This window comes from Anomalospiza imberbis, chromosome 5, assembly GCF_031753505.1.
Source record: "Anomalospiza imberbis isolate Cuckoo-Finch-1a 21T00152 chromosome 5, ASM3175350v1, whole genome shotgun sequence".
Lineage (NCBI taxonomy): Eukaryota > Metazoa > Chordata > Aves > Passeriformes > Viduidae > Anomalospiza > Anomalospiza imberbis.
The window spans coordinates 27,531,403-27,558,885 of record NC_089685.1 but is presented as its reverse complement, the minus strand read 5'-3'; the positions used below and the strand labels follow the sequence as shown (position 1 = coordinate 27,558,885).

Below are 27,483 nucleotides of genomic sequence, written 5' to 3'. Positions count from 1 at the left end.
GTCCTCTAGACGTGACCTACTTAAACAATGAGTCTCTTTCACAAACATTGCTCTTTCATTGCTGCAAGTCACTAATATTGCAACACTTATTTCAACAATGCATGAAGAACATATTGTCAACCATATGCTGGAAGAAATATTTTAATGGACTACACAGCAGTGATGCAAATATTCTAGAGAAAGAGCACTCAATGCAAAAGGCAAAATTGTAACTTTCACCTTCTTCCAACAGCAACAGTAGTACCACAGACTTTTATACCATGTGCTGGTATGGAATGTGTTACCCATCTAGTGACTAGAGAGCAGTATCAATTTATATTTCACTATGCAAAACAAATACTGAAGTATTATTGCTTGTATTCCCAAACACATACATTATCCATTTTCCTACCAAAAGAGAACACATGATTTTTATCCTATGCTTCATACAGTGACCGATTGCTTCTCAAGACTATAAATTCCCAATATGAGATTTTAGCTAGCTTGTGAAAACCCCTAGCTGCTCACCAAATTTCTCCAGTAGTTTCTTAAGACAGCATGCAAGAAGAAAATTGCATATGTCAACAACAGTCAAAAAAAACAAACAAGTTGGAACTATAAACCAGGTTCTTACAAATGCAATTCAATATAGCATTACATACACTGATAAGTTGTAAATAAAATCTTCTGCATAACGTAAATTATTAAAACCAGTCCTCAAATTGCAACTCAAGAAATGCATAGGAAGAGTTAAAATAGTCATACATAGAAGATATGAAATTCCCTAAAGTACTCTGAATGAAATGTCAGTTAACCAAAATTAGTTGTCATTTTCTGAAATGCAATTTATAATATACCCCATGAATGCATAGAACATTAGTCTGATGAAAAATTAACTTAATTATTTTCAGCAAGAATACCTTCTGGCAGAAAATACCACCACCGATATTGTGGTAGGACTAAACATGTCTTACATGTCTGTACATGTCAATGAATTGTCTCTATTTCAAGCAAGGCCAACAAATTAACATTAAAACTACAAAAACACACGCAGCACAAGAAATGCTTTTGAATTCAAAACAAAGCATACAGCAGTTTCCCCATGCTATAACAATGTCAGACCTGACCTTCAATATTGCTGTAAAGAGATATTATATAACCTTGCAATTCCCTTACTAGCTCTAGGCCCCCACACCACTGGGGAGCTTCTAAGAATCCCTTCAACAAAATGCTGTGCAGGCATAGCATCTCTCTTCAACGTTGCAGTTGACCAAGAAGTCATTTGTTGATCAGCACATTTAATTTTTAATTTACTCTACGGATAACATATTAATTGCCTGCTTTTGTCTATTTCATAGGAGTAGAGTTCTTTACCTCCCTCATGTGCTACATCTAGCTGCAGAAAAACAGCAATATTTTAATTAAAGGCATGTAAAATACTTTCACATTAGGTTATTGTGATTTTCACAAGACTTCATTTAATTGGGTGGGGAATGAAATGATGGAAGACAGAGAAAAATTTAATTTCTAAAAAAAAAAAAAACACACCTTCAGATATCTGAGAAGAAAAGCTCATGATATTAATTGATAAATGTACTTATTTCTAAAAATATGCAAGAGCACAGAGAAGTGCTTAGAAGTTTCTCTCTCCATTTCATCAAAGAAGTAAGATGCTTAAAATTCAGACACTACTGGTAATTCCCACTATTATGTCATAAAAATTCTTTTAATCATATTCCCAAAGGAACTTGTTATTACTTATCAGAAGGAACCTTTTACCCTTTTACATTTTCTCTCAGAAAAGACTGTTCAGTTATTTCAGTGGCAGAGTCAACTTACACTGGTTGGGAAACTATGACATTAGTTTGCTAATAATTATAAACAATTGAACTATCAATACAAATACAGATTAATAAAACTAAGAAATAAAACCTGTAATATAATAACTCTTTCTAGTGGCTTTTCCTGAACAGCCATCAATGTAAGTGGATACACTTCACAGGCAACTCTGACACTGCAGATAATTTTTCACTGCAACCCTTACAGCTCATTTCCCTTTCAAAGAAAGTGGCAACGGACAAAGCCCTCCAATATAACAGCAAACATCAGAAATCCCTACTACAGCACATTATTTCACTTCTCCCCAATCTACTTTACTAAAAAAGGCACAGCAGGTGGTTAGTAAAATTTGTAGCAAATCTGTAATGAGTCAGATCAAGCAGAGCTGGCAAGCATACAGGAATATAATCAGAAATCAGTGCAGTAAAGCTTACTTTATTCCCCAGAAACGTAAATCATTACATTAAAAGCTTCCAGCATCTTGGTAAATACAAAAACAACTATTTCAAAAGAACGAGAGTATATATTAATCCCTTCTAGTTTTTTAAGAATCTGCACACCAGTGAAACAATAACAAAACCAAATGCAGTCATTGCACAATTATTTTTAATCTAATCATCTTTTACTTACTTGAGCATTTTTTCCCATATATCACTGTCATAAAAGGCATGGTTCCAGCCCATTTTGACTGTTCCAACAATGACATTCTGCTTAAAAACATCTGATCCTAACTTATGGTACAGTTCTTCACAATCATCCAGGGGGATATGGAACAATCCCAACATAAAAGCTAGTATAGCTCCTGAAAAAAAAAAAAAAATTGCAATATTACAAAAACATATCCTGGAATAAGATTACAAAGATGGATTACCAGTTAATGTAGTTCATAGGTTAACAGAATATCTGTCTTGAAACAGCAAGACCAACTGACGTTTATTTCACTAAATTCCTGCTCAGAGATCACAAACCATGTTTTAAAGAACATATTCAAGATAGAAAAAGTCTATTTTCAAAAATACAAATATGATTAGTTAAAACATTGCATTATTTCTTTTTGCAGATTAGAATAAGCATATGGCAGAAAGCAAATGAAACCCACTACTTTACTTGGAAAGAGAAATGAGTAAGAGAAATCTACGCTGTGGAACTAAAAATTTATTTGGAGCAAACTCTTAAATCAGTAGACAGATATTCTAGGAAAATTTTGCAAAAAATAAAGGAGATTCCAGTAGTTTGGATTACATTTAGTAGCAACCATTTATAATTAGTTTCATACATACTGCCATCTAGTGTGTGCCTAACAAAAATTTTGACCTACCCTTGCAGGAACAAAATAACAGCACTCAAAAAGCATTGCTGCTAAATACCATTAAAAGGACTGTGGAAAAATACAATTAATACATCATTATAATTCTCAGCTATATTAAATCAAAAGGGACACACAAAACCTTTAAATCTAGTTGTGCCATACTGTGAGAACATGCAATTAATCATTAGGACATATGATTTTTTCAATCTGGAAATAAATGCCATAAGCTTGAATAAAGTTAATTTTAAAAGGTGCCAATTTTTGAAATAGAGTAAAAATACAATACACATGCAGGAAAAAACTACATGCAGGAAGTTACAGATGGCTTTAAAAGAAACATGACTTCCAAGCCCTTTTTCACTCTAGCAGTGCCCACCAATTGTGATAGCTGAGCATTAGTGGATTGATAGTCTTAGTTTCTTAAAAGGCAGCACATATGCTTAAGGCAACCTGGGCCTACTTGACACAAAGTTTCACCATACTTGACACAAAGTTTCATCAAGAGAAACTATCTCAATTGCCAAATCACCAGATGCCTATATTCAAGGCAGACCTAACACCTAGCAGCAGAGACACACCATTTTTCTGAGTCATGCAAGTCTCTGCCACATTCTCTTCCTCTAAACTCTCCAACACCAGTTCTACAGTATCATACATTTGCTATTTTGGTGAGCAGATTCAAAGTATGCAGAGCCTATTACAGCATAATTGCAATGATCTTTCTGCCTGCATTTACACCCAAATGAAGAGAAGCATGGGGAAGATAACTACAAAGTGATGCTGAATTCACAGCAAGGGCATTTCCAAACTTGAAAGGTAAAACAGCTGAACAATAGCAAAAATACAAAAACTGCAGCAGAAAAGAGAAGTGCAGTGCACAACAGACATCATTCCAATCATTTAATCCATCACTCTTGTAAAGCACAGTTCATTCAACTACTGGCATATGTACTGTCAGTACAAACAGAACTGCCAGCAGTGATGGCAGACATGCATAGCCTCACCCAGCTATGTCTTTCCATTTATTATTGCAAACTGGAAACCGCAGACAAAAGCTTAATTGTGTAAACAAAATTTAAAAGAAGACGCTAAGTACTTACTAGCAGTTATAAATCCCAAAATTAGAGGAAGAATTAAAAACAAAGTTCTAGTCACAGTAGTGGGAGTAAATTAAGAACACGAGGCCTCTCTATCCAAGGTAAAACACCTTTATTCATTGAAGACAACAATGGAGAAGTATTTTGTAGGGAAACCATCTTCCAAAGAAACAACCACTTACTGCTAAACTAATTAACAAAGGATTTATTTGGAAGACTATTAAAAATGTAAAGCGGGGAACTATATGGTGACTACAAATGAATTCTGTCTAGGAGACCTAAACACTCTCCTCCACTATTTTCAGTCTATTAAGCAAATCTCTTGAAACACACTTCATCTACTGAGGGTGATCTGTGTTTACTATTAATTTCTGATCGAATATAAGTATGACAAAAAATTTGAAGAATGTGGGTTTCTAAAGGAAACTGAGCTAGTAAACTACAGCATACCTCCCATGTTAGAAAACATACTTGTGCTGCTACTGGTCTAACAATTTCTGAAGGAGATTACTGTCTTTAAAGGAGAAACTTATGCTTTGGAGTTTCCTACTTTCTAAGGAGGAGTAACTTATCACTGAGTCACAAGTGTAAATAAGTCTGGGTGGGACCTGTAGACATCATCTAGTCCAACCTCCTGTTCCAACAGGTATAATTAGAATAGGTTACTCAGGACTTGTTCAGCAAAATTTTGAGTATCTCCATGGACAGAGATTACAAAGCCTGAACAGGCAACTCCTTCCGGTGTCTGACCACCCCTGCAAGAAAAACACGATCCCGTACCTAATTATAACTTCCCATACTCCAACTTGTCTGCTGGCTTTTCTCCTACCACTGTACACCTTAAAAATTATTCTAGATCCATCTTCTCTTTATTTTCACATTAGCTGAACCAGAATAAAGGCCCACTCTTAGCCTTCTCAAGGCCAAATAAACACAAATTTTGCACTCTCTCCTTTACATGTCATGAGCTCCAGTCCCCTGGCTCTCTGCTAGACTCACTGAGTACAAAAAGACACCCAAAAGATTAAAAATCTATAGAGGAGCCCATAACAAGACATTTGTGGCCAAACAGAGATGCTTCAATTGTTGGGTAGGCTCTTGTCCATGCAAGCCAGTGTGGTCAGCTTTCTTTGCTCTAGAGAACAGTGATGATTCATGTCCAACTCGTTCCAAACAAGACCAGGTCCTTTTCTGCAAAGCTGGTTTCTAGGCCATCAGCCCACCTCAGACGGAGAGCTTTGTATTTGGCTTTACTGAACTTGTCAAGCCATTTCTCCAACCTGTACAGACCAATATGAAGAGAGGGCACCACAGCATTGACCACTTCCTCTAATTTAGATCATTCAAGATCTTGCTACATGCATTCTGTCCTTCTGGCAGGTAATTAATAAAGATAAAACACTGATGTTAATAAAGGAAACACAACTCACTCAGTATCAGTTCCTGAGGGATATTACCTTAGTAGTCTGTAAAGCTCTATGAATACCAAAAATAACTGTTTCTATGAGCAAATTGAAGATTTCACATAAATTCAAAAAATGACAAATCAGTTTAAAGCCAAAAGTTTGTCATGAACTGCCCAAAGTCCTTATTCAGAAGCAAAGACTCTAGAAATCACAACTGTACTTTTCCAGCTTACACTCTAAGTCAGAAAATGCAAAATCTCTATTTATTCTCAGATGTTCTTTTACTACATTGATAGCAAAACTCCAACTTGTGGCTTAATAATTACCTGTGCTTACGCCACAGATGTAGTCAAAAAGCTGATGAACCGGCTTTCCAGTTAATTCTTCTAGTTTACGTAGAGTCTGAAGTGCAACTAAACCCCTGAAACACAAAATTCCCCTTCACATACAATGGCAGTCTTATCTTACATAGCTCTAATCACTTTTCAATCACCTTTGGTTCATTATAACGAATTATAATTGAATAACTGCACCAGTAAGAATCTTGAATATTTCAGGAAATAAAAGAGCAGCGGAACACAGATCAGAGTTAAAACAGAATGATGAATACTAAATATGAATGACATACTCAGGCATACCAAACATAGTATTCAACAGCTACAGCCATATTGTTTTATAGCAAAGGCTTGGGGGGTGATCAGCTTCTGTGGATGTACACTAAGGATAGATTTTAGTTGCTTTCCCACTATGAAACACTTAAATTTTGGTCTTTACAAGGCTATATAATGCCCCCTGGGGCATAGTATTTTCCAGTATGGGGTTTGCTTGGCCTCAATTCAATGTATCTGAAATAATGGGAGAGATGAATTAGAGACCATGAGATTTGTGTTTCTCTATCAAGAAACAGTATCTGGCATGCAGCAATGTGAACTCTATTGGGATAGAGCGAGATAACTGTGTATGGCAAAATGAGCACCAAAACAAACACCATTCAAGCAGAAATGCATAGAAAAACAATACCCATCCCTTAGATAGTCAAATGTGACAGAAATATAAATTGCCTCTCTGGGCATTTATCTACCAAAGAGACACTGAAATTTTACTTCTAGTTGCAGTATGAAAAAGGTTACAAGTATGCAAAACCCCAGAAGTTTTACCTTGTTCCTCCTCCATCAATGGTGAGGACTCGAATTCCCCAGCCTTTCACAGGGTCTGTATAGCCAATCAGAGCTAAAGTTTCTCTAACAGCAGCCTGAAGACTTTCATCATTAGCCTGTCTCAGTCGCAGCAGGCATGGGATTAATTTTTCCTATTGATAAATACAAGGATATTTCATTCTAACCATATGTTTAAACCAAAATAATCCATTCCTAAATTTACAAGCATGGCATTAAAGTACAGAAGTAATATACTTGTTAAACTTGGAAGAAAAGGTCTTCAAATCTGTATTTACCCATGTCTTTCTCTAACAAGAGAAAGAAAGGATGTCAATGTTATGCTGTACACACCTCATTGCTATAGTAACTACCTATCAGAATTAAATAATCAAGATGATATGTAAATATTTTTAATAGCTAGGAAAGCTACATTTACCAGTTTCGTTTTATTGACTTAGTACCACATCAGCCAAGTGTGATACTACTCGAGTATGAAGCACACCAAGTACAGGTAAAACCCCAGATTTGCTTAGTAAGTACTGCACTGCTTCAAAACAAGAAATGCCTTCCAATTACTTAATACCAAAACAAAATTTAAAGTGCTTTCCCACACAAACTATTTTTTAAATGGACACTACCACAAAGATACACAGCATTACAATAAAAATGGGAGCAGTGAATACACACTTTCATAATAAAGTAATTCACATATATTTATGGGAATGCTTCACCCGTACCCTACCCAGATGATTCATCTGGCCTGCACTCCATTCCCAAAGGCTACTTTTTCCAGAAATTCTACAATCTGTGTCACAGGTTTGTCACATCTTGTGGAAAAAGGCACAAGTTTGACAAATGCTGTGATTTAGATAGTACTTCTAGAATAGTCTACCACCCACCTTCTGCCCTGTCAATGCAGGGAAGAAAACAAGTACAACTAGATTACATTAACTTATTTGATGGTTCTCTTGACACCTCTCTTCGAAGAAAGCATGTAAACAAGCATAGAAAGTACTATGCATTTACAGATCAACTGTACAGCACATTCCCATCTGGTCAACTGCCACAGGGGACACAGTGTACGACCTTTATCTACCACTGGAAAAAGCTATACTACCTATCCACATGACCATGTCGTACGCTTCTAAATTAAACACTGCAATCTTAAGAGCCTTTAGCTAAACTCCCAGTAGTTTGCGTATGAATCTGCTTGAACCAGCTAAAAAGTTATAAAATGAGACACTCAAACTGCAATCCTTGCAAACAGGAAATATGACTAGTCCACAAAAGCACAGAGGGTGGTTTTATGTTATTCTATATCAATAATTTGCCAGATTGTTTTTAATATAAGCATAAAAACTATTTGCACCTTAATTGCAACTCCCCTGCTCTCTGGAAATTCTAGAAGATGATAGGTCAGTTCTTCAACCCTGTTGATGCAGACTCTTGGATTAGAGGATCTCCGTAGGGCTTGAACTAAAGCTCGAGTCCTGTTATCAATACTCACTCTTGCAATGATCTAAAGAAGACAAACAAACATAAGACTACTCTGAGAAATGTGCAAAATTTGTCAAGACTAATTTCAACGTGTTATTTTAAGATTTCTCAGAAGCAATGCACAGCATGTTGTACCAGAGATCTCCTACAGGTTCCGAGTAAGCACTGCTTAAATCATCAACAAAAACTTTTTGATTCTTTATTTAGTAGAAAATGAAATAAAGTTTACAGCAAGAATACACCAAACAAACATGTCAGTATGTATCCAGATGGATTTTCAGGGCAACTCTCTGGTATTTAAACCATTAACAAACCATGAACTGTAAAATTACTATAACCACAAGAAATAGCACAACTAGATCTGTCTGTAATTATGGACTCTATGCATATATGAACTAAATACATGTACCTACAGCTCACACACCCGGAGGTGTGTGCATATATATACACTTACACAGAAACGATATATACATACACAGAAACTCTTCATATATAGACTTGCATAAACCAATCTATACCTGCATAAAACATCTATCTAATACTGAAACACAGATGTATCTATACCTACTTTTAAGTACATATATATATTTGTAAGTTTACATATAGTATGCATATATATATTAAAATCCAAACAGTTTTATATATATATACTTATTTATCAAAGTGCGCAGAATGAATCAGAGAACAGTTTGGGTTGGAAGAGGCTTTAAAGAGCATCTAGTTCCAACCTCCTTGCTGTGGGCAGGAACACCACATATATACTTACATGGAAGTACAAATATGTATATATAAGTAAAAGGACGTGTACATATGTAAGTATATACCCAGGTATATACTTATTTACGTAAGTAAACGTTTATCTATGCTTAAACATAGGTATATACACTAGTGTAGCATATATATATAGACACTTGTACAAAATATATATAGTAATAATACATAAATTAACACTAAACAAAAACTTGCCTTTTCTCTCTGAAGAGACAGATGCTTTTCCCTCTCTTCAGCAGTCTTGACCTCTTTTGCTTTGTCCTCATCACTCTTCTCAGACACTTCTTGTTCTTGCTGTTTACTCTTTTCTGGTGAAATAACTTTTGCATCAGATCTTAACTTTGGAACCAAGCCACCAATATAGCTGTCAACAAAAGCTTGTACACTGTTACTGGGATACGAAAGAAAGTCTGCAATACTTTTTTTAGTGGAAACTGGGAGAGCAGTATTTGTCTTTTCAGTACCCAAGATCTCTGCTTCAGGAGCTAAAGTACCTGCTGAATTCGCTCTCTTTTCTTCCCTTGTTACAGTATTTGCTGACGAATCAAGCTTATTCCTCTCTTCACTTCCAGAGTCCTGTAATAAAGCATTCCTTTTTCTTCCTTGTTCCATAACGGAATTATTAAAGTAAGAGTTGATATGATCTGCTACAAAGTTGTAAGTCTCTCCAAAACTTGTAGAAAAGTAGCTTATATGAAAGAGGTGGTTTTTAGTAGATGCTGTAACTTCTGGAGTATCTTGACAAGTGCTACTTGAACTTACTGACACAGATTCCAAGTTTTCACTTGCACAAGTGGATTCCTCTGCAGCTGGGCCTCTGTTGCAATTGTCCTGAGTTCTGACATCTGTAACTTGTTTATCATTTTCTAGATTTGTGCTGATGTTATTTGCATCTGCACTACTTTTATTTGCTTTACCCAAAGTACCTGAGTGGGACTTTAATCGAGCTATCCGTGACACCAGCTCACTGTGAGTGCCAGACACTGCCTTTGAAACAGATTCTATAGTATTCTTAATTCGTGACATGCGAATGCTCAGCCTTGTAAGTCCTTTAGAAGAAGAAGTTAAAAGTTTGGAAACTCTGTAGTATAAAAACTCATGGCTATAAATATACTTGTTATACCAAAATGTTCTGCTTCTGGCCCACTTACACCAAGGCTCACTTGTATGAAAAACTCTCAGGTGTGCAGCATGATTTATCCTCCAGCAGGCTTTAGGTCTACAGAAACACAGGTATTTGTTTCTCTGCTTCCACCAAAGACTTTTTGGGTTAATCAAAAAGAATAAATATGCATCCAAGGATAAATGAACTGTCATTACTTATAAATAATTGCACCTTTTCTATGTTGCTTTCTACTTCATTCCAAAAAATATATGTCAATAAGTAAGTCCTGTAATGTAGTGTTGTCTGAAAAAGAAAAAAAAAAACAAAACAAAACAAAATGAAAACGAACAATGGAAACCCCAAACCAGAAACAAGTTAAACTAAAATCACAGAGATGTTTAAAACAGATGAAGCTTGTGTATCCTTTTGGTAAAGACAGATAAACATTCAAATAAAATCAAACAATCTCATGGGAAAATCTACTGCTCAGGACATTTGGTAGGTAGCTCACCCCAACATTTCAACACAGTACTCCCTATGGGACAGTTTAATCTCATCTTGAGCAGTGCGTGACACTTCTCAAAAGTACTTAATGACAAATTGAAAATCGATTGCTGTTTCTTCAGCAAATTACCTTGTGCAGATACAACGTTTCAAATGTTGTTATATTACCACCCCTTAGAAGAATTCCTCACAGGGGAGAAGCGACACCAGTACTTCGAACCAAGTTCAACAAAACATGCTCATCCTAAGAGCCAAGGGCAGGCTATAATCCTTACTCTGCAAAGAAAGGTGCAACTGGTGGCGCAGCATTTTACACAGCACACCAGAGTTGTGCTGATATCGCAGGCGCAAATCCATTATTTGCCGAAAAAGCAAGCCCAGGCTTCTCCAGCGCCCGTGACAAATGCCGAGCAGGGCTGCCAGGCAGGCACGCAGGCCAACTCCTGCGCAGGCCGACTTCACAGCGACAGCAGAGGTGAAGCCCCGCCGGCAGCGCCATCGTTACTTACAGTCTCCTCTGCCTAGGCCGTGCCTGTCCCGCCGGGTGACCGCCGCGCAGCCGGGCTGCGGGCCCCAGGCCGGGCCGGGCTATATAAGCACGGGGGCGCCTCCTGCCCCGGGGGCAGGCGCGGCCGCTGTTCCTGCCTTGCGCCATTTCCCCGAAACGCTGCCGAGAATGGCGACGTAAACAAGCACCGAGTCCAGGCCTCGCTGTCCCCAGCCCACCTCCCGTTACGCGAGCGAGTCCCGTGTGCCCGGCACGCGTTCATCGTGTTCCCCTCGTCCTCATATTGCCCCCACGACCCGGCGGAGATGCGGCCCGACTCGGCGGCGACGCGGTCCGCCCTGGAGGCGGTACCTGCTGGACAGTGGCTCCCGCCTCCCCCCTCTCCCCCGGCCGCCGAACGCCAGGCAGGGGCCGCGCCCTCACGAGCTGTGCCGGCCCGGCGGAGCGGGCGGGAGGCGGCGGGGCCCGGCACCACAACACCCGCGGCGCTGCGCCTGCGCCTGCGCCTGCGCCCGCCCCGCGCGCCGGAAACAGCTGGGGCGCGCGCCAGCGCCCCACGGGCCGCCGCCGCCGCCGCGGGTGGGGGGGGGCGGAGGGGGTGACGCGAGACGGCTCGCGGGGCGGGGCGGGGCGGGGCGGGGCGGGGCCGGGCAGCGCGAGGTCAGGGCCGGGGCGGGGCTGCCGCGCCTGCGCGCGCGCCGGGGCGTGCGGCGACGTGCGGCGCGTCACGCGGGAGGGCGGGCGGCGCCTCCGGCGGGCGGCGAGCGCTCACAGAGCCGCCGGGGCGGGGCTTGGAGTGGGCGGGGAAGATTATCCGGGCCCAACCTCCCGCCCGGCTGACCAGGCCTGGCCGCTGAAAGCCCCGTGCAGCCTCCCTTTGAGCACTGCCAGGGTCAGGGAACCCACAGCCCTGGGCGGCCTGTTCTGGTGCCTTTCCACCCTCGCAGTAAAGAATGTCTTCCTAATATCTAACCTAAATTTCCCGTCTTTCAATTTGTGTCCATTACTCTTTGTGTCCTGTCTTCTTTGGCTTCTATGTCGGTCCCTTTCAAGCACTGGAAGGAGCTTTGAGGTCCCCACAGAACCTTCTCCATGCTGAGCAGCCCTCACTTTCCCAGTCTGTCTTTCTAGGGGAGGTGCTCCAGCTCCCTTACCAGCTTCATGGCCCTCCTCTGGGCTTGCTCCAAGAGGTCCACGTCCTTCTTATGTTGAGGACCCCAGAGCTGGATGCAGCACTCTAGGTGGGATCTCACCAGAGCGGAGTAGAGGGGCGGAATCCCCTGCCTTCGTGCTGCTGCCCGTTTTGCTTTTGGTGCAGCCCAGGACATGTCTGGCTTTCAGGTTGGGCGCAGCGGAGCAGGTTGTGCCCCACGCCGCTGGGCTCTTGATGCCACACCCTGTGGAGTCACTGGGAGCAAGGGGCTGGGAAGAGAAGCATCCCTACCCAGTCTTTGTAGCTCCTCAGGGCAGCTGCCTTGGGAATATGCTCCCCTCTATCTCCTGCTAAATACTTAGGGAAGGATGGCAGACATGTTTTTCATGGGTTGGACAGGGTTAGGGGACACTTTGGTCTTCTCCAGCCAGGGTTCAGAGCAGCAGCAGGCCATGTGGTTCCTGCCTGCATGGCCTGCCTGAAACACAGTTTTAATGAAGTTGCCAAAACTTCACATAGCAATGGCACAAGAGGATGGATGCGCTGTGTGCTCAGGTGGAACAATGGAGGCTTTGCCATGAGGGTTAGGAGGGTCGTGTCACACAGTTTCAGATCCCAGTTGTCTGCTTTTGTTCTTCCTCACAAATAAAGAAATAATGAATTTTCTTACCTTGCATTTTACTCCCCAAAGGAACATTTATACTCCTTACATACTGTAATTTTTATCATGTATTTTTTATAACTTGAACAGGTTAAATTACCTACATATCCCAGAGCAGGACATCCCTATCTGGATACCAGGTGCCCACCAAAGTCACTCTGTCACTCCCTTCCTCAACTGGTCAGAGGAGAGAAAATAGAACAAAGGGCTTGTGAATTGAGGTAAGGACAAAGAGAGATCACTCACCATTTAGCATCATAGGCAGAACAGGCTTGGCTTGGGGAAATTGGTTGAATTTGTTACCAATCAAATCAGAGTAGAGTAGTGAGAAATAAAATAAAGTCTTAAAACTTTCCTCCCACCCCACCCTTCTTTCCAGGCTCAACTTCACTCCCAAATTCTCTCCCTGCTCCCCATACAGTAGAGCAGGAGGATGAGGAATGGGACCTGCAGTCAGTCCAACACATACTGTCTCTGCCACCCCTTCTTCCTCATGGGAGGATTTCTCAACTCTTCCCCTGCTCCATCATGGGGTCCCTCCCACAGGAGACAGTCTTCCACAAGTTTCTCCAGTGTTAGTCTTTCCCACAGGCTGCAGTTTTCACAAACTGCTCCATCAAGGGTCCCTTCCACAGGGTGAGTTTGTTCCTTCAGGAACAACCTGCTCAGAGTGGATCTCCTGCATAGGCACAGGTTCTGACAGCAAACCCGCTCCTGTGTGGACTCCTGTCTCCATGGTGCCACAGGTCCTGCCAAGAGCCTGCTCCTGTGCCGGTTTCCTATGGGGTCATAGCCTCCTTCAGGTGCCTGCATGCTCTGGCATGGGGTCTGCCAGGACCTGCAGGGGAATCTCTGCTCCAACACCTGGAGCACCTCCTTCCCCTCCTTTGTCACTGACCCAAATGCCTTCAAAGTTGTTCTTCTCACATATTCTCACCCCCCTCTCCCAGCTGCTCTTGCACAGAATCTCTTGGAGCCTGCTGGAATTGACACCTTCCAACACAGGGGCAGCTTCTGATGTTTTTTTTTGCAGAAGTAGTAGGTCCCACTCCCCATTCTTCCCCACCAAAACCTTGTCACATTAACCCAATGCAAAGACAATTTTACAGTCAAGGCATGTCACTTCCTTGGTGAAGTACTCAGTGGCCACAAATAACTCACGAGCCACTTATTATTAGGATCCTTTTGCAGATTACAGTGGCAGTTCATACCCAGGTGCTCATCTGTTCCCTATTAAATGTTTCCAGACTTGCTGCCTTCTGTCCTGTTCTGCAGGTATGGTCTGCCTGCCTTGTTTAGTAGGCAGATTACTACACATCCAGTTGTATTATCCAGTGGTGGTATACTTATGTTTTCAAGATTTATCTACTATTCTTTAATTTATCACAGGATTTCATTATATATACTTAAGCTAATTTTTAAACCAAATACTTCAAGCAGTAGTGGGGTCTGCCCTAAGTGCCAGATGCAGCTAAGCAGGGAGGTTTCGCTGCCTCTTGATGTATGAGTTACTTCATGTAAAAGCCTGAAAACTGTTATGAGAGCAACACAGTACAGATACTTTTAGAATGTGTAGCAATGTTAGCTTAAACAGCTTACTTGTGTGTGTTTGCTCTTCTGTAAGCCCCAGGGCTCTAGTGCATTTGCCAGTGTGCTGAACCGAGTTGGATCTCATCAGATGACTTAAGAAGCAGTCACCCATCTGAAGCCACAGTCTGAGCTGGCTTTAAGCAGGGTAGCTTGCTTTCTTACAGCAACAAAAGCTAAGGCAAAACAAGATCTACAACTTCAGTAAGAAGGAAGTTTGGACATGCTAAGCTTCATCCTGCCAGGGCACATCCTGCCTCTCTTTGACCGGCAAATGGGGTATTTGAGGTAGGAGGCAACTGATCCCTTTTAGCTGCACATGGTTCCTTCCTAAACAGTCACACTTTATCCCATAATCTCATTTTAAAATTCTCTTCTGTGCCTGCTCAGACATTTGTCTCACCACCAGGATATATACAATGATGTGTTGATTCACACCTTTGCTAAGGAAAAGATTCAAGGATTTCACATTTCTGGTCCAATCACAAACCCAGATGTTCTTGCCACATCACTCTCCCCAAAGATGGGCAGACCTGTCTGATCTGACATGTGCAGAGGTGCATGATCCATCAGCTTCTCAAAACAACCGTGAAATACAAAATAACTGAAAAACAGTGGACAGGAAAAGATAAATTTATGTATTCCCACACACAAATTCTGCACCTTCTCAAATGTTATGCCAATATATTATTCTCTTTACTGTAGTCATGACATTAAGAAGAAATTATCTCAAATTTGTTTAAAAGATAGAGTAATTTTATAAGCTCTCTTAGTAGTCAAAGATGAGTTCATTCTGTTTGACTAAATACCTACTTTTTAGATAAGAGAGATGAATCCACCTATGGTATTCAGACAGCGGCCAACTCTGTAGTTGTTTTCACATAATATAGATATCATCTCATTTAAATGATTTTGAGATATATTTAAATTTTAATAGGATGTATATTAGCTATTTGAAAAATACTTCAATTTCAGTACTTTTCATGGGAAGTATTAAGAGAGAAATTTGTTGTTGTTATTATTGATGGGTTTTTGTTGATCTCTATTAGGTTGCATACCCAGCACTCAAGCTCTTTCAGGGTGGTCCCATGAAACACGATTGTTTTCAGTTTAGGAAACACTGAGAGTAGTTTGATTTTAATACATTCTATCTCTGTTACTAAATTCAAAAAATCAAAGGCTTTCAAAAGATTTCCTCATTATACCTGTTACTACACGCTTTTGTAGGTAGGATGAAAACTTGTAAATCAAGTTACACGTCAATTGTGGTGAATCTTCCTGTTTTAAAGAAAGAGAGTTCTTTGGTGTACGTGATTTTTGTCGTGTTATAGCCAAAGTATTGTGGCGTCAATAATTCAGGTGAGTTAACTGTGTTCATTTATATGCATTCTATGCTTTTCAATGCCATTAGTTATTTCTAACATTCATATTTGTATGTTTGTCCTGGACTGCTGCTTGGAGGGAAAGTCATAATAGGTTATGAGGCAGTTTGATAAAAATTGGATATTTACCAGAAATAATGGCTTCAAAATTTGTCAGTCTAGGATTCTCCCTCTTGGTCTATGAAATGTGGAAGTTTTTATTTTGAGAAAATAGTTTTACACATACTCTCACTCTGTGTTTGATAAAAAGCTATTATATGAATAGCATTTTTATATATAGTGTTAGTTTATTTTTACTTGCCATATTGATTATGGATGGTATTCTGAAAATACAGAACTATCACCTAAGAGACTCAAACAAATTAAAAAAAAACCAAGTATTTCAAGGCACTGTAACAAGTTAACATATATTGGTAGAGCAGTATTCTGCTAATAATGGTGTAAGGAAAACATTGTTTTGTATTTTCATCAGCATAATATGACATGGGCAGAACCTGTGTAGTGCTAGCAAATATTTTAGGCTTTGCAAACACAAGTATTCTGCCTCTTAACACTAGATGGCAGACAAAAATGGGAAAACATTTCATTGTTTTCAGGGATAGAATGTTGAATAATTAATTTCCAACTTGAATGAACATTCACTGAAAACTCAAAGTAATGAGAATTAAGATGATTGAACACATGCTTATGACAGCATGGATCTTTCTGCAACCTTTCGTTTGGATGTGTTTTTTGGCACAAACACTGAAAATACTCAAGTGGAGCTTTTCTACATTATTTTCATATTGCTTTTTTATCTGTTATTCCCTTCAATATTTTGCTCTTGTCAAAGAGCTAAAAATTCTAGAAGCCTTAGAAAGAGTTAAGCAACTCAAATAAAAGAGAAACTTTCAAAAAAAAAAAAAACTGCCCTTGCCATGTAGTCACATCATTGTGAAATTGTCTTCTGTAAAACCAAAGAGCAGATGGTGCAAGATATACATTGCAGCTGCTTAGTATCTTTGCCTTGCTTCAGTTACCCAAAGTAATTGGGCTGCTTTGCTCCTTATTGTCATTGAATCTTAGACAATAATGTGGAAGTAACATATTTGCTGAGAGGGCAACTCTCTTCATAGAATATTATAGTGTGCCAAATATTATGTAATCAGTTCACCTAGAAGCCAGTGAATATTTTGGATTGTTATCCCCTTCCTCTCCCAGATACATCCTCCAAAAAAGAAGGGTCAGAATCCCCAAGATTCTGAATCTTACTCTGAAATGTCAGTTTTAGCTAATCGTGATGTGCATACACAGAACTAGAACTGTAACAAATCCCACCAAATCCCACCTCATCTTTCTTCCTCAGTGCTTGATTTCCTGTGTCTACGCTGCTCATAGCTGATGGTCTCTGCCCTTTTGTGCATTCTAGAAACCTATCTGCCAAAACTAGAGTGTACCAATCAAATAATTATATACTAGATATGAATAATGTGGTTGATTACTTAGAATTTAAAATTCAGACTTGTGTTAGAGGTCATATTATAAATTCCTCTTCAGCTCCCTGTGATTATCATAAGAGTCATTCTGTTACCTTTGAGCATTCAATAAGTGATAGATGTGAATTTTTTTACTGCAGCATCTGGTTGAGTGTATGATTGTACAAGTGTCACCCTAGGTTTTTTGTGTAAATGGAAAGAGATCAAAATGCAGACTCTCTTTAGGTCTGGTGTTAATTCACTGTACATAGTGTTTGCAACTGCTTATTCAGTATTGCTGGAGAGACTGACTGTCATTTTTATTTACATTGTCTTTTAATTAAATTATTCATGTGGTTGATCTTTGCTATGGACCTCTCAGTATTATACTAGGTACCATCTTAGCATTTTTGCCTTTAATAAAAAGCTCTGTTTATAGCTTATTATCTGTGGAAAAAAGTGCCTTGTAATTCTTCATCAAAATAGTTCCTTCTCCTAAAGTTACACATTATTTCTCCATTTTTATTCACTCTGACCAACCTTGGTGAAGCTCCTTTTCTGTCAGTTGTTTTCCATGACCCCAGTGGCAGGTGAGCTATCAGGCCATTTAACATCCTAATGGAGAACCCAGACTGTCTGGAATACTGCAAATGAAAAAGACAGTTTTTGGCAAAAGCCTATGTAACTGATTTATAATGATTCATTTCTGCCTTAAAATAGCCTGATGGAAAGAGGAAAGAGAAGAGTAAGAAAGAGTAAAAGTTCTGTACTCTGTGGGTAAACACTTTATTAAAGTTGCATGAAATTTTACAGCAGCAATAGAAAAGAAGCATTACTTAGAGAATGGCTTACAAATTGTGAAAGATAATTCTAGCACCATAATAAGAACATGAATTAAGCAAACTGGTTCCAGGCTTTGGACCCAGTAGCACCCTCACTCACTGCTGTCAGTAACAGCTGTAAAATCAGAAACTTACCTAAAGAATGAGGTCAGCAATAGCAAATAATACAGTTCTTACTAAAACAGGTTAAAAAGTTATTGTTTCAGACGTAATCTCCTTAGGGATTAAAAAGAGGCACGTAGTACTCTACATAGTTAGTGGTACTGTTTTGTGGTGAGTATCTGGGACGTGCCTAGTTACAAGTCACAGGGGGCCCATACATATTTTTTTTCCATCTGGCTTTCATGCCTGTGGCTAATTCCTACTAGAGGATGCACTCAATTAAGAAAGGTCTTGTTCCAAAATATTGCCTAACAGTAAGTATAGTTGTTTGATGTGTTGCAGTCCTGCATTCTAAGGTTGTATAGACCTGCATTTGATTTGATGTAGCCTTTAATCTTACTAAGTAATACCCTCTTCCTTCAGATACACAGCTAATTTAGTCTTTTGGGAAATGAACATAGTTTCTTATAAAGTGAAAGACATCCGGGTCATGTGTGTGCAGGAGAGCAGCGTTTACATGCGCATAACACGTGTACACCAAACACAGATGTGCACAGTTCCCTTTTGGTGTATAAGCAGGTCTAGCAGGACAAAATGTCCTGTGTTCATTCTGATATTAATTGGAAAAGTTAAGGGTGGTACCTAGTTAATCTTGACTGGAAATGGATGAGATTTCGTGTTGTCCTGACATTTTCAAATATTCTTTTGGCTTCACTAAGAGCTCTCCTTCCTGACCAGAATTGGTTTTGTCCGAATCAAATCTTAACCCTTTCTGAGGAATAAAGTTATTGATGCTATTCATCATTTTGTGTCTCCTTGTGTGGTGACAATGGCATTGGTAGCTGCCTACATTGCATGACTCATTGTATGCTGTCTGTAATAGTGTCTGTGATATATTTGTCTCTGTCTTCTCTTGGCACGTTGCCTTTAGATGTAACTTTTTAATGATGTAAGGTTGACGTGTACTGTTAAGCCAGGTCCAAAGAGCCTTCTATATTAATATAACTATTGTACTAATGGTGGGATTTTTTTTTAAGAATCCAGAACCAAAGGGGATTGTACAACATCATTAAGGTGTTCATAATTTTAGTCCAGAAAAAAAAGATTTACAGCAAAGTAGTTTATCCATCATGCTCTGTAAATAAGCAGTATTACATTAATGAAAAATTTTCATTAATGCTGTAATTAATTTACAGATGCTGTAAATGCATCTGTGCTACAGGCTAAGTATTGAACAATATTCACGTGTAACTTTGATTAATCTTCTGTAGGAAAGAATACATTTGCTATCCATCACACTACTTCTAGGAGCAGTTCTCATAACATTTCTTGCTACTGATATGTATTTACATTACTTAATATGTTTCCTCAAGCATAGTCTCTATCAATAGGGAAATTTCAATGCAATGCTATGTTGATTCCTTTTATTTACCCTAGAATATCTTACTAAGTAAGTATTTTATGTAAAAAAGTATTAAGAAGTAAATATTTCTACCATCTTCTTGGTAACTGTATTAGAAACTGTTTTTAGAAAGTGGTGAAGGCATTTAACCCTCAAATGCATATATTTCTGCTTCCGCATATATTCCTCAGCTGGCTTGGCAAAAAAATTCTGCAATGCACTGCAATTCATGCAGTTTTTGGAAGGCAAAGTTTGTGATGGGACTTCACACACGCACAGGTCACATGGAATTCATAGGTCAGGGGAAATGTTTATTCCCCACCAGCTCAGCACTCCCCACTCACCACACGTGGAATATTTCTTCTGGAGCCCCTGCACAGGAGAGGTGTTGATGAGCATGAGTGAGCTCAGCATAGCCCTGTGAAGATGATCAGAGGGCTGGAAGATGTAGCCTAGTGAGGGAGGCTGAGTGAGCTGGGCTTGTGCTCTGCACAAGAGGGTGCAGTAATAAAGAGGGTAGTACAATAGCTTACTTAAAATACCCTTTCTTAAGGTAGGGTAAACCTCAGAAAATATGGATAGTGAGGAAATCTTAGATCCCTTCCAATGCTGGGAACTCCATTTTTGTGCAGCGTCAGACAGACATTACATGGATCTTCCCATGCACAGATGCCATCTGTGGAGGGGTTCCTCTTTCTTCCCACAATGTGAAGCCTTTTCTTTTGTGTGGCAAACTATCACATGTATTTTCTCCTGACAGGCTGGGATGTCATCTCATTCAAGATATTCACCACTGTCAGCGCAGGTTTTAAGCACAAGGCTCAGTAGAACAGACACGTACTGTTCAAGATCACTAACTCCTTGAATACAACATATTCCACAATGCTCTCGATGTAGCTTGTTCAGCCTGGAGGAGAGACAGCTTCAGAGGCACTAACAGTGCCCATGCAGTGCCTAGGGGGATGCTGGCAAGAGGTCCGAGCCAGGTTTTTACTTAAGTCATGCCAGAAGAGGGAGAGAAGGTGGCCCAAATGAGGGGAGGTTCTGGTGACACATAAGGATAGCTTTTTCACAACGAAAATAAAGATTTGTAACCAGTTACCCAGGGAGGTTTGGGGTTCTAAGCTCTTGGTGGTTTTCAAGACCTGAATGGACAAACCCTGGGTAAAGTGTTCTGAATTCAGTGTTGTCCCTTGCCCTGAGCAGCTTTGTGATTCTGAAATTCAGAGCAGACAGCTAAATTGGAGTCTTAATCTGTAAGCTGAATCTCTCCCTTTAGCTAACTAACAAACATTAGATGACAGTCAACACTGAGAAGTTCAGCAGAAGTTAATTAAAATAATTTAGGAAAATAATTGAGCTTGGACAGGTAAAGTTTGGAATGCAGCAAAGCTGGACAATGGGAAGACAATATTGGCATAAAAGAACAGCTAAGGCTGCTTAAACAATTTCATCTGTTATCTTAATTTTCTTTTCTCAGCAAGTAATATTCCCAGAGTGGATTAAATTTTAATTTAACATTATCCTGACTATCTGCTTGCATGGATGCAAAAGACTGAAAGGGCACAATTATAAAGTTATGAAACCGTTAACATGTATTGAACTGATTATATGCAAGATGGATTAGAGTCTTACATCACTAGGACAATTTGTACAAGGAGGGCCACCACCCTTTTTATAAACATAGCGAAGGCAACTTGTTTCACAGTGTGCTTGCCCTTTAGCCTGTGTCCACATGCTGGATCCGACACCTGGGCTGTTGCCCAGACACTGTGTGCTGTGTGTATGTGTAGACCAAGGAGCAGTTGTGTGTTTCCAGGGATCTTGTTGGGCCATTCTAGATATAGCTGATGAAACACATTTGCCTGAAATATATGTCTATCCATACCTTATGTATTGTGAAAAATCATACAAATAGGTATGACATTCTGGTTAGTTTTCCAACAGTATCCCAGAATTGACTTCTGTTGTATATACTGGGTTTTTTGCATATAATTTCTTGATATTGAAATATAATAATGAAACATAAATTTATGTTTATCTTCCATGCCTGATCCCGAACTTAATATTCTCTTCAATATGTTCCTGTTTCAACCCACTTAATCCTTGCTCTGCTGAGATGTATGTATTTACATCCTATCTTACCGGAAGAATAAAGATCCCACTTGGCTTTTCATTAAGTTGTGGAGTGAAGATGGTCAAGGTAAATGATTTTGAAGCACACACCTGAAACTTAGGCTCCATCAAAAGACAGAACCTGAGATCAGCCCATCTGCTCTCCAGTGCAGTGTTTGCCATCAGCAGCATTTCCAGGGGTTTATTGTTTGTGGTCAATTCAGTTACTCTTCCACAAGTTGCTGGGTGAAGGGAGAGTGAGGGTTAAGGCAAACCCATTTTTTCTCTCATGGTCTTGCTATGCCATTTCCCACTAACTGAGCTAGTTTCCAAATTGAGGGGGAAAACTAAAAGGAAACAACCTCAGGAATCCAAGTTTCCTACAAATAGGCCTTAATTTAGGAAAAAAAAATATCAGGTATATTAGATTAAGTTGTGATTCATAGTCTTTGCAACACAGTCTTAGAGAAAAGCTTTTGTAGACTCAGACAGCTGCAGCAGTGTTCAGCCAAGTCTAGATAATGGATACTTACAGCTGCTGTCAGTGGAAAAGCTTCCTGAGATTGTTCAGCTTCTCTGTTGTCTGTTCTCATAGTCGTACCCTTTCATGAGCTGTTAACATCCATTGCATGGTGGCAGATAAGGGGGAAAGAGGGAGAGCAAAGAGGTCATGTAGGTTTTTCAAACTTTTGTAGTCTACCTCAGCATCCTGTTTATGAATTTTGCTCTTCACCTGTTTGTTGGTACATGAAAGCCTTTAGTAGCATAGAAGTGGTAGTCTGTCTGTGAGCTTCCTGAGCTGGTTTTATAATATAATTGTGATCACAATGATTATCAGCTTAGGTTTAGTATTATATACTATATATGCAACATGGATATTGCTTTTCACCTTAATGGTTTCCTCCTCAGAAAGACTTCAGTGTCCTGTCTGTAACCAGAAGGATATGAGTGCCCTAGCTTCAAGTAAGATTGCATACAAATATCTGTTATTTTTTATATTAAACTGATCAATTTTACTTAATTTCTCTTTTGTGATTAGGAGGGCAGGCTGAGAGATAAAAAAAAAATCAGCTTAAATTTTCTATTCTTATTTGCCACAAACTTTATGCAAAAGTCATATGGGAAAGTTGAAGAACAATGAATTTCCTGTGTTCATGATAAAATTTACATTTACAAAAATGAAAAGGTTTAGATACTGAAAAATGATCTCGTGGACTTTAGCACTATAATAGAACAGAGACCTTTGGGTATTGTTTCATCGTAGAGACCTTTTTCTCAGTTGGATTTGCCACTGAATTTTCACTTTTTTTCTTCATTAAATTCTCAATAGACTCACAGTCCCAATAAAAGTAATTTATTTCACATGTGTTATTTTTCATTTTGCTGAGAAAAAACCTCTAAGTCTTGACCCTGTTTTGAAATAAAAATAACATTTTTTTGGGGCAGTACAAATATTTTTATTTTAGAACCAGGTGACTCCAAAAAAGTGAAGAAGGTAAAAAAGGGCTATGGAAAAATGCATTTCTTTCTCTGTGTTGCATTTAGGATGTGGTCATGCCCCAGGAGCCTGGAGGTTGCTTTTACGATGCGCCTGAGCTCAGGAATCCAATTTTATCTACGTATAAACCTTCCTCCCACTTCTCCTAAAGTGTGCTCCTCTGGTTTGCGTAGAAAAATTTTTGCAACTCTCCCGAGTAATGTCATTTGAGTACAAGTCTGGCCACAGCTATTTACAAGTTCGGGTTTTGACTGAAGGGAGTACTTGAATCACATTGAGCCTCTGAAGTTTGCCTTTTATTTATATATTTCCCCCAATTGTGTGGCTCGGTCTGCCATTGGCTGCTGTCCCCGCAGCCTACCCGAGGGCTCTGCAGTTACATAAGGCTCTGTCTGCTGGGAGCCTATATAAAGCCTTTTTGTATGCCAGCAAGAGGCAGAATCTTACCTCGATCCAAGTCCCACTGCTTTAGTTCACATGAGCAGGAAGATTTGCTTGAAGATATCCTGAAACTCGAACCCAGGGTGGTTTGTTTGCCAGCCAGTGCTTCACAGCTGTCAACCTCAGTCGCAAGTGGCAGCTACTGTGACTAGCTTCTGTGCATTATGAAGAATTTTTCATTTCCTATGCAGGATAACACTCATCAGACCGAGAGTCCTCCTCCTCACAGATTCCTGAGTTTGACAAATCAGTCAGATCCTATTGGAAGACCAGAAAGAGATGAGAAATTAGCTCAAGTAGAGATTGCTGTACTGGGGGTCATATTTCTGACAGCATCTGTGGGCAATTTCATTCTCATACTGGTGCTGTGGCGAAGAAGAAAGAAGCTGTCTAGAATGTATGTGTTCATGCTTCACCTCAGCATTGCTGACTTAGTGGTAGCCTTTTTCCAAGTGCTGCCTCAGCTCATATGGGATATTACAGATGTTTTCATAGGGCCAGATTTCTTGTGCAGAATTATCAAGTATCTACAATTGCTGGGCATGTTTGCCTCTACTTACATGATAGTGGTCATGACAGTGGACAGATATCAAGCCGTTTGCTACCCTATGGTCACTTTCCAAAAGAAGAGAGCTCTCTGGAACATCCCCATTTGCAGCAGCTGGTCTATAGCACTGATTCTTAGCCTACCACAGGTATTTATCTTTTCTAAGACTGAAATATCTCCAGGTGTCTTTGAATGTTGGGGTGAATTTATTCAGCCTTGGGGCCCAAGGGCATATGTGACTTGGATTTTTGTAGTTATATTTTTCATACCCTCAGTAATCCTTATCACATGCCAGGTGAAGATTTGCAAAATAATCAGAAGAAATATAAATGTGAAAAAACAGAATGAATGTGAAGCATCAAATCACAATCAAGTCCTACCATCCCGAGCAAGCAGTGTGAACTGTATTTCAAAGGCTATGATCAAGACAGTAAAAATGACAGTGGTGACAGTTGTTGCGTATGTTCTCTGCTGGTCACCGTTCTTCATTGCACAGCTGTGGTCCGTGTGGTTCCCCAGCATCCTGACCGAAGGTAAGATGCTCTCCCTCCTCAGTCACAGCTGCAGAGCAGGCTAGCACACTGCTGTCAAGTGCTTTATGTTTGCATTTTGCTTTTGTGTAAAGGTTGCATGTGGTCATTTGAGGAGGATTAAAAAGAAATACCTGGATTGATTATCTCCTGTATTTAATTAGGTACAGGGAGCTTCTTGTGTTATGTGATCAAAACATCATGTGTCTATTTTGTGTGTGTGTCTTGAGTGATTAACAATTTAAAGATTCATGGTGAAAAATATTGTGTGCTTCAGCAAAGCCTCAGACTTTTAAAGGTTTTAGGTATTATAGCAGCAGTATTTTGGGTTCTTGAGGTAAAAAGGAGCAATTGACTATTCAAAGTAATAAAATTATTTCTTATTTACTGGGTAGAACAGTGGTGTTATAACACATCTGATTTTTTAAAATATTGAAATCATATTGATGAAATCTTTTAGTAAACTATGAAACAACCAAAAATTGTCAACCAGCTGTTTATAAAGCAAAAAAGTAAGCCTGAGAGAGTTATCAAACACCATGTTGTAAACAAGAATAGTCCTGTCAAATTTATACTATTGCCTCTTTGTGAAAGGCAGACTCTATATGTGACTTTAAATTCACCTATTCTAAATAAAGAGGTAAAAAAAGAGAAAAAAAAAAAGGTCCTGCCTGATAAAGACATTAGTTTCTGAACTTTAGGAGTTCTTCCTGTCAGTGTGAATTTGAGTCTTATTCTACATACATTTATGTCAAAATATATATCTGTATTTATTTGTATCTGTTTAACACCTTAGTAATTTCTATTAAAATTAATGCAACTACATCCAAAAAGAGTTCTATGAAACTATTTAACTCTGAATGCACACAATAAAGTGTGCTTTATACCTTCAGCAATTGCAAATTGCATTGATATGAGAATTTCCTACTATTAGATTAGTTTTAACATATTAATAGATACAGCAGAAAGCAGCAGACTGTGAAAATGTGACTTATATTTATAAGAGTGTTTTATTTTGTCTCTTATTCCTTTAACTTTTTTGTTCTAGGTTCGGCATTCACCATTATAATGCTCCTTGGCAATCTAAATAGTTGTGCCAACCCATGGATTTACATGTATTTCTGTGGCCAGATTCCATATTGCACAAATAAGCAGCTGGAAAATACCTCGGCTCAAGAGGAATCTGTGTTCACGGGGAGCATTCATCTCGTAGACAGAGACCCTGAGGATAACAGTACTTCTGCATAAATGCTGAGAGCTTTTTTTTTGTTTTGTTAAATTCCCTTTATTCACAACACATATTGATATTTTTACCACCATCCCTTATTTTGTGTCTAAGGAAGATGAAAAATTGTTTTTTGTTGTAAAAATATATTTCTCTGCTGTTCTGTAGCATATTCGGGAAGTTTCTGTGTTGTGCAAGCCTGACTCAGTGCATCAATCACCACCGTCTTATAAGAATGAATTCCTGTGAAGACTGACAAAGATACATAAAAGTATCTTAGATATTTTGTGTCCTAAAGTACTTCCCCATCTGTGATTCTGGATTTCTAAGTAGTAAAATTTTATTACTATCTGGTCCAACAAATTGAAACATAATTGAAAAGGAACCTGATCTAATTAAACTTGAATATGTTTTCAGAGTGAACCATGAATTGTTTATCATTCTGGTGTGATTAAGGGACAGTGACAAATCTTGAGAAGGCAGCACAAAGTCAGAAAAAGCTTTTGCCAGCTCTTACTAGCACCTGGTTTAAATTAACTCTTTATGTACATTTATAAAATGCCAAGCAACTTAATATCATTAAAAAAAAATAAAATAATTTGGCGTGCTTGTGACATTGAACCCCTACTTCAGTTTCAAATTCCATTGTGGATTGCAGGTATCAGCAGCATAGCAGCAGTTCAGGTTTTTTGGCTTCACACCATGGGATTTGATTTTCCATGCATTTCCTGATGTGTAAGCAGTTAACTGGACACCTATGCACACCCCATACACACACATATATGTGCTCTAAATAAAAGTGGGTGCTAAGAGTGACACTTTCATTTGGCATTCAGACCCATTTATTCTAGCATGGGATTTATTGGCAGAGAACCAATTATTATTCTATTCCTTAGTATCCCTTTATGTTCAAATTCAAGTATTTCCCTTTGCTTTAAAAACAAATCTGCATATCTTTATTTCAAATGCCATTTGGTTGCTGGTTTGTGGGTGTTATATTCAGGTAGCTATTTATTTCCTTTTAATGTCTGCAATCTGATCAGAGGAATATGGAAGGAATATCAGCAAGGCTCTTTCAGGTGAGAATGGATCTGCATTCCCGGGGACTCTTTGTGGCATTTACATGTGGTGACATGTAATTGTCTACATACTGTGTTTCATCACATTTCAGTTTTCTGAGTGCTAGCAGTCTCAAATATCAGTAGAAAAACTATAAAATTATGGGGTTTTAATAGTCTTTAAATTGTAGTCAAAGAAATATTTATTTAAAGTAAATACTGATCACACAGTGATAAATTTTGCTGTACAGTGAATAGTTAAACTTCGGGTTAATTTATGCTGATATGACTGCATATTCTATGATTTCTATTCT

The 27,483-nt window shown here is 39.2% G+C and overlaps 2 protein-coding genes across 5 annotated transcripts in view; one reads left to right on the top strand and one right to left on the bottom strand.

Moving 5' to 3' along the window:
* The window catches only part of PNPLA8 (patatin like phospholipase domain containing 8), a 35,859-nt gene extending 24,182 nt beyond the window's left edge, over positions 1 to 11,677 (bottom strand). The window contains exons 1-6 of one of the 3 annotated variants that reach the window (XM_068189981.1): positions 11,524 to 11,676; positions 9,251 to 10,463; positions 8,157 to 8,306; positions 6,788 to 6,939; positions 5,957 to 6,051; positions 2,449 to 2,620 (exon numbers count right to left, since the gene is read on the bottom strand). In XM_068189981.1, the coding sequence (XP_068046082.1) occupies positions 2,449 to 2,620; positions 5,957 to 6,051; positions 6,788 to 6,939; positions 8,157 to 8,306; positions 9,251 to 10,372 (1,691 nt within the window). In that variant the 5' untranslated portion in view covers positions 10,373 to 10,463; positions 11,524 to 11,676. Of the gene's footprint in view, positions 1 to 2,448; positions 2,621 to 5,956; positions 6,052 to 6,787; positions 6,940 to 8,156; positions 8,307 to 9,250; positions 10,464 to 11,173; positions 11,335 to 11,523 lie in introns of those variants that run through there. The other 2 variants (XM_068189982.1, XM_068189983.1) reach the window with 2 other exon arrangements.
* Positions 11,678 to 22,209: 10,532 nt separating this feature from the next.
* On the top strand, positions 22,210 to 26,191 carry LOC137473899 (arg8-vasotocin receptor-like). Of its 2 annotated transcripts, XM_068189980.1 has the most exons (3): positions 22,210 to 24,504; positions 24,652 to 24,889; positions 25,935 to 26,191. In XM_068189980.1, the coding sequence occupies exons 1-3, from the start codon at positions 23,974 to 23,976 to the stop codon at positions 26,132 to 26,134; spliced, it is 969 nt and encodes a 322-aa protein (XP_068046081.1). In that variant the 5' UTR covers positions 22,210 to 23,973; the 3' UTR covers positions 26,135 to 26,191. The 2 variants fall into 2 exon arrangements, with proteins under 2 accessions (XP_068046081.1, XP_068046080.1); XM_068189979.1 differs by having other exon boundaries at positions 22,212 to 24,889.
* The last annotated feature ends 1,292 nt before the right edge of the window (positions 26,192 to 27,483 follow it).

Coding starts and splice junctions, on each gene's coding strand:
- LOC137473899 (XM_068189979.1), top strand. CDS start 23,974: ATGAAGAATTTTTCATTTCCTATGCAGGATAACACTCATCAGACCGAG. Junction 24,890..25,934: donor CCCCAGCATCCTGACCGAAG/GTAAGATGCTCT, acceptor TTTTTGTTCTAG/GTTCGGCATTCACCATTATA.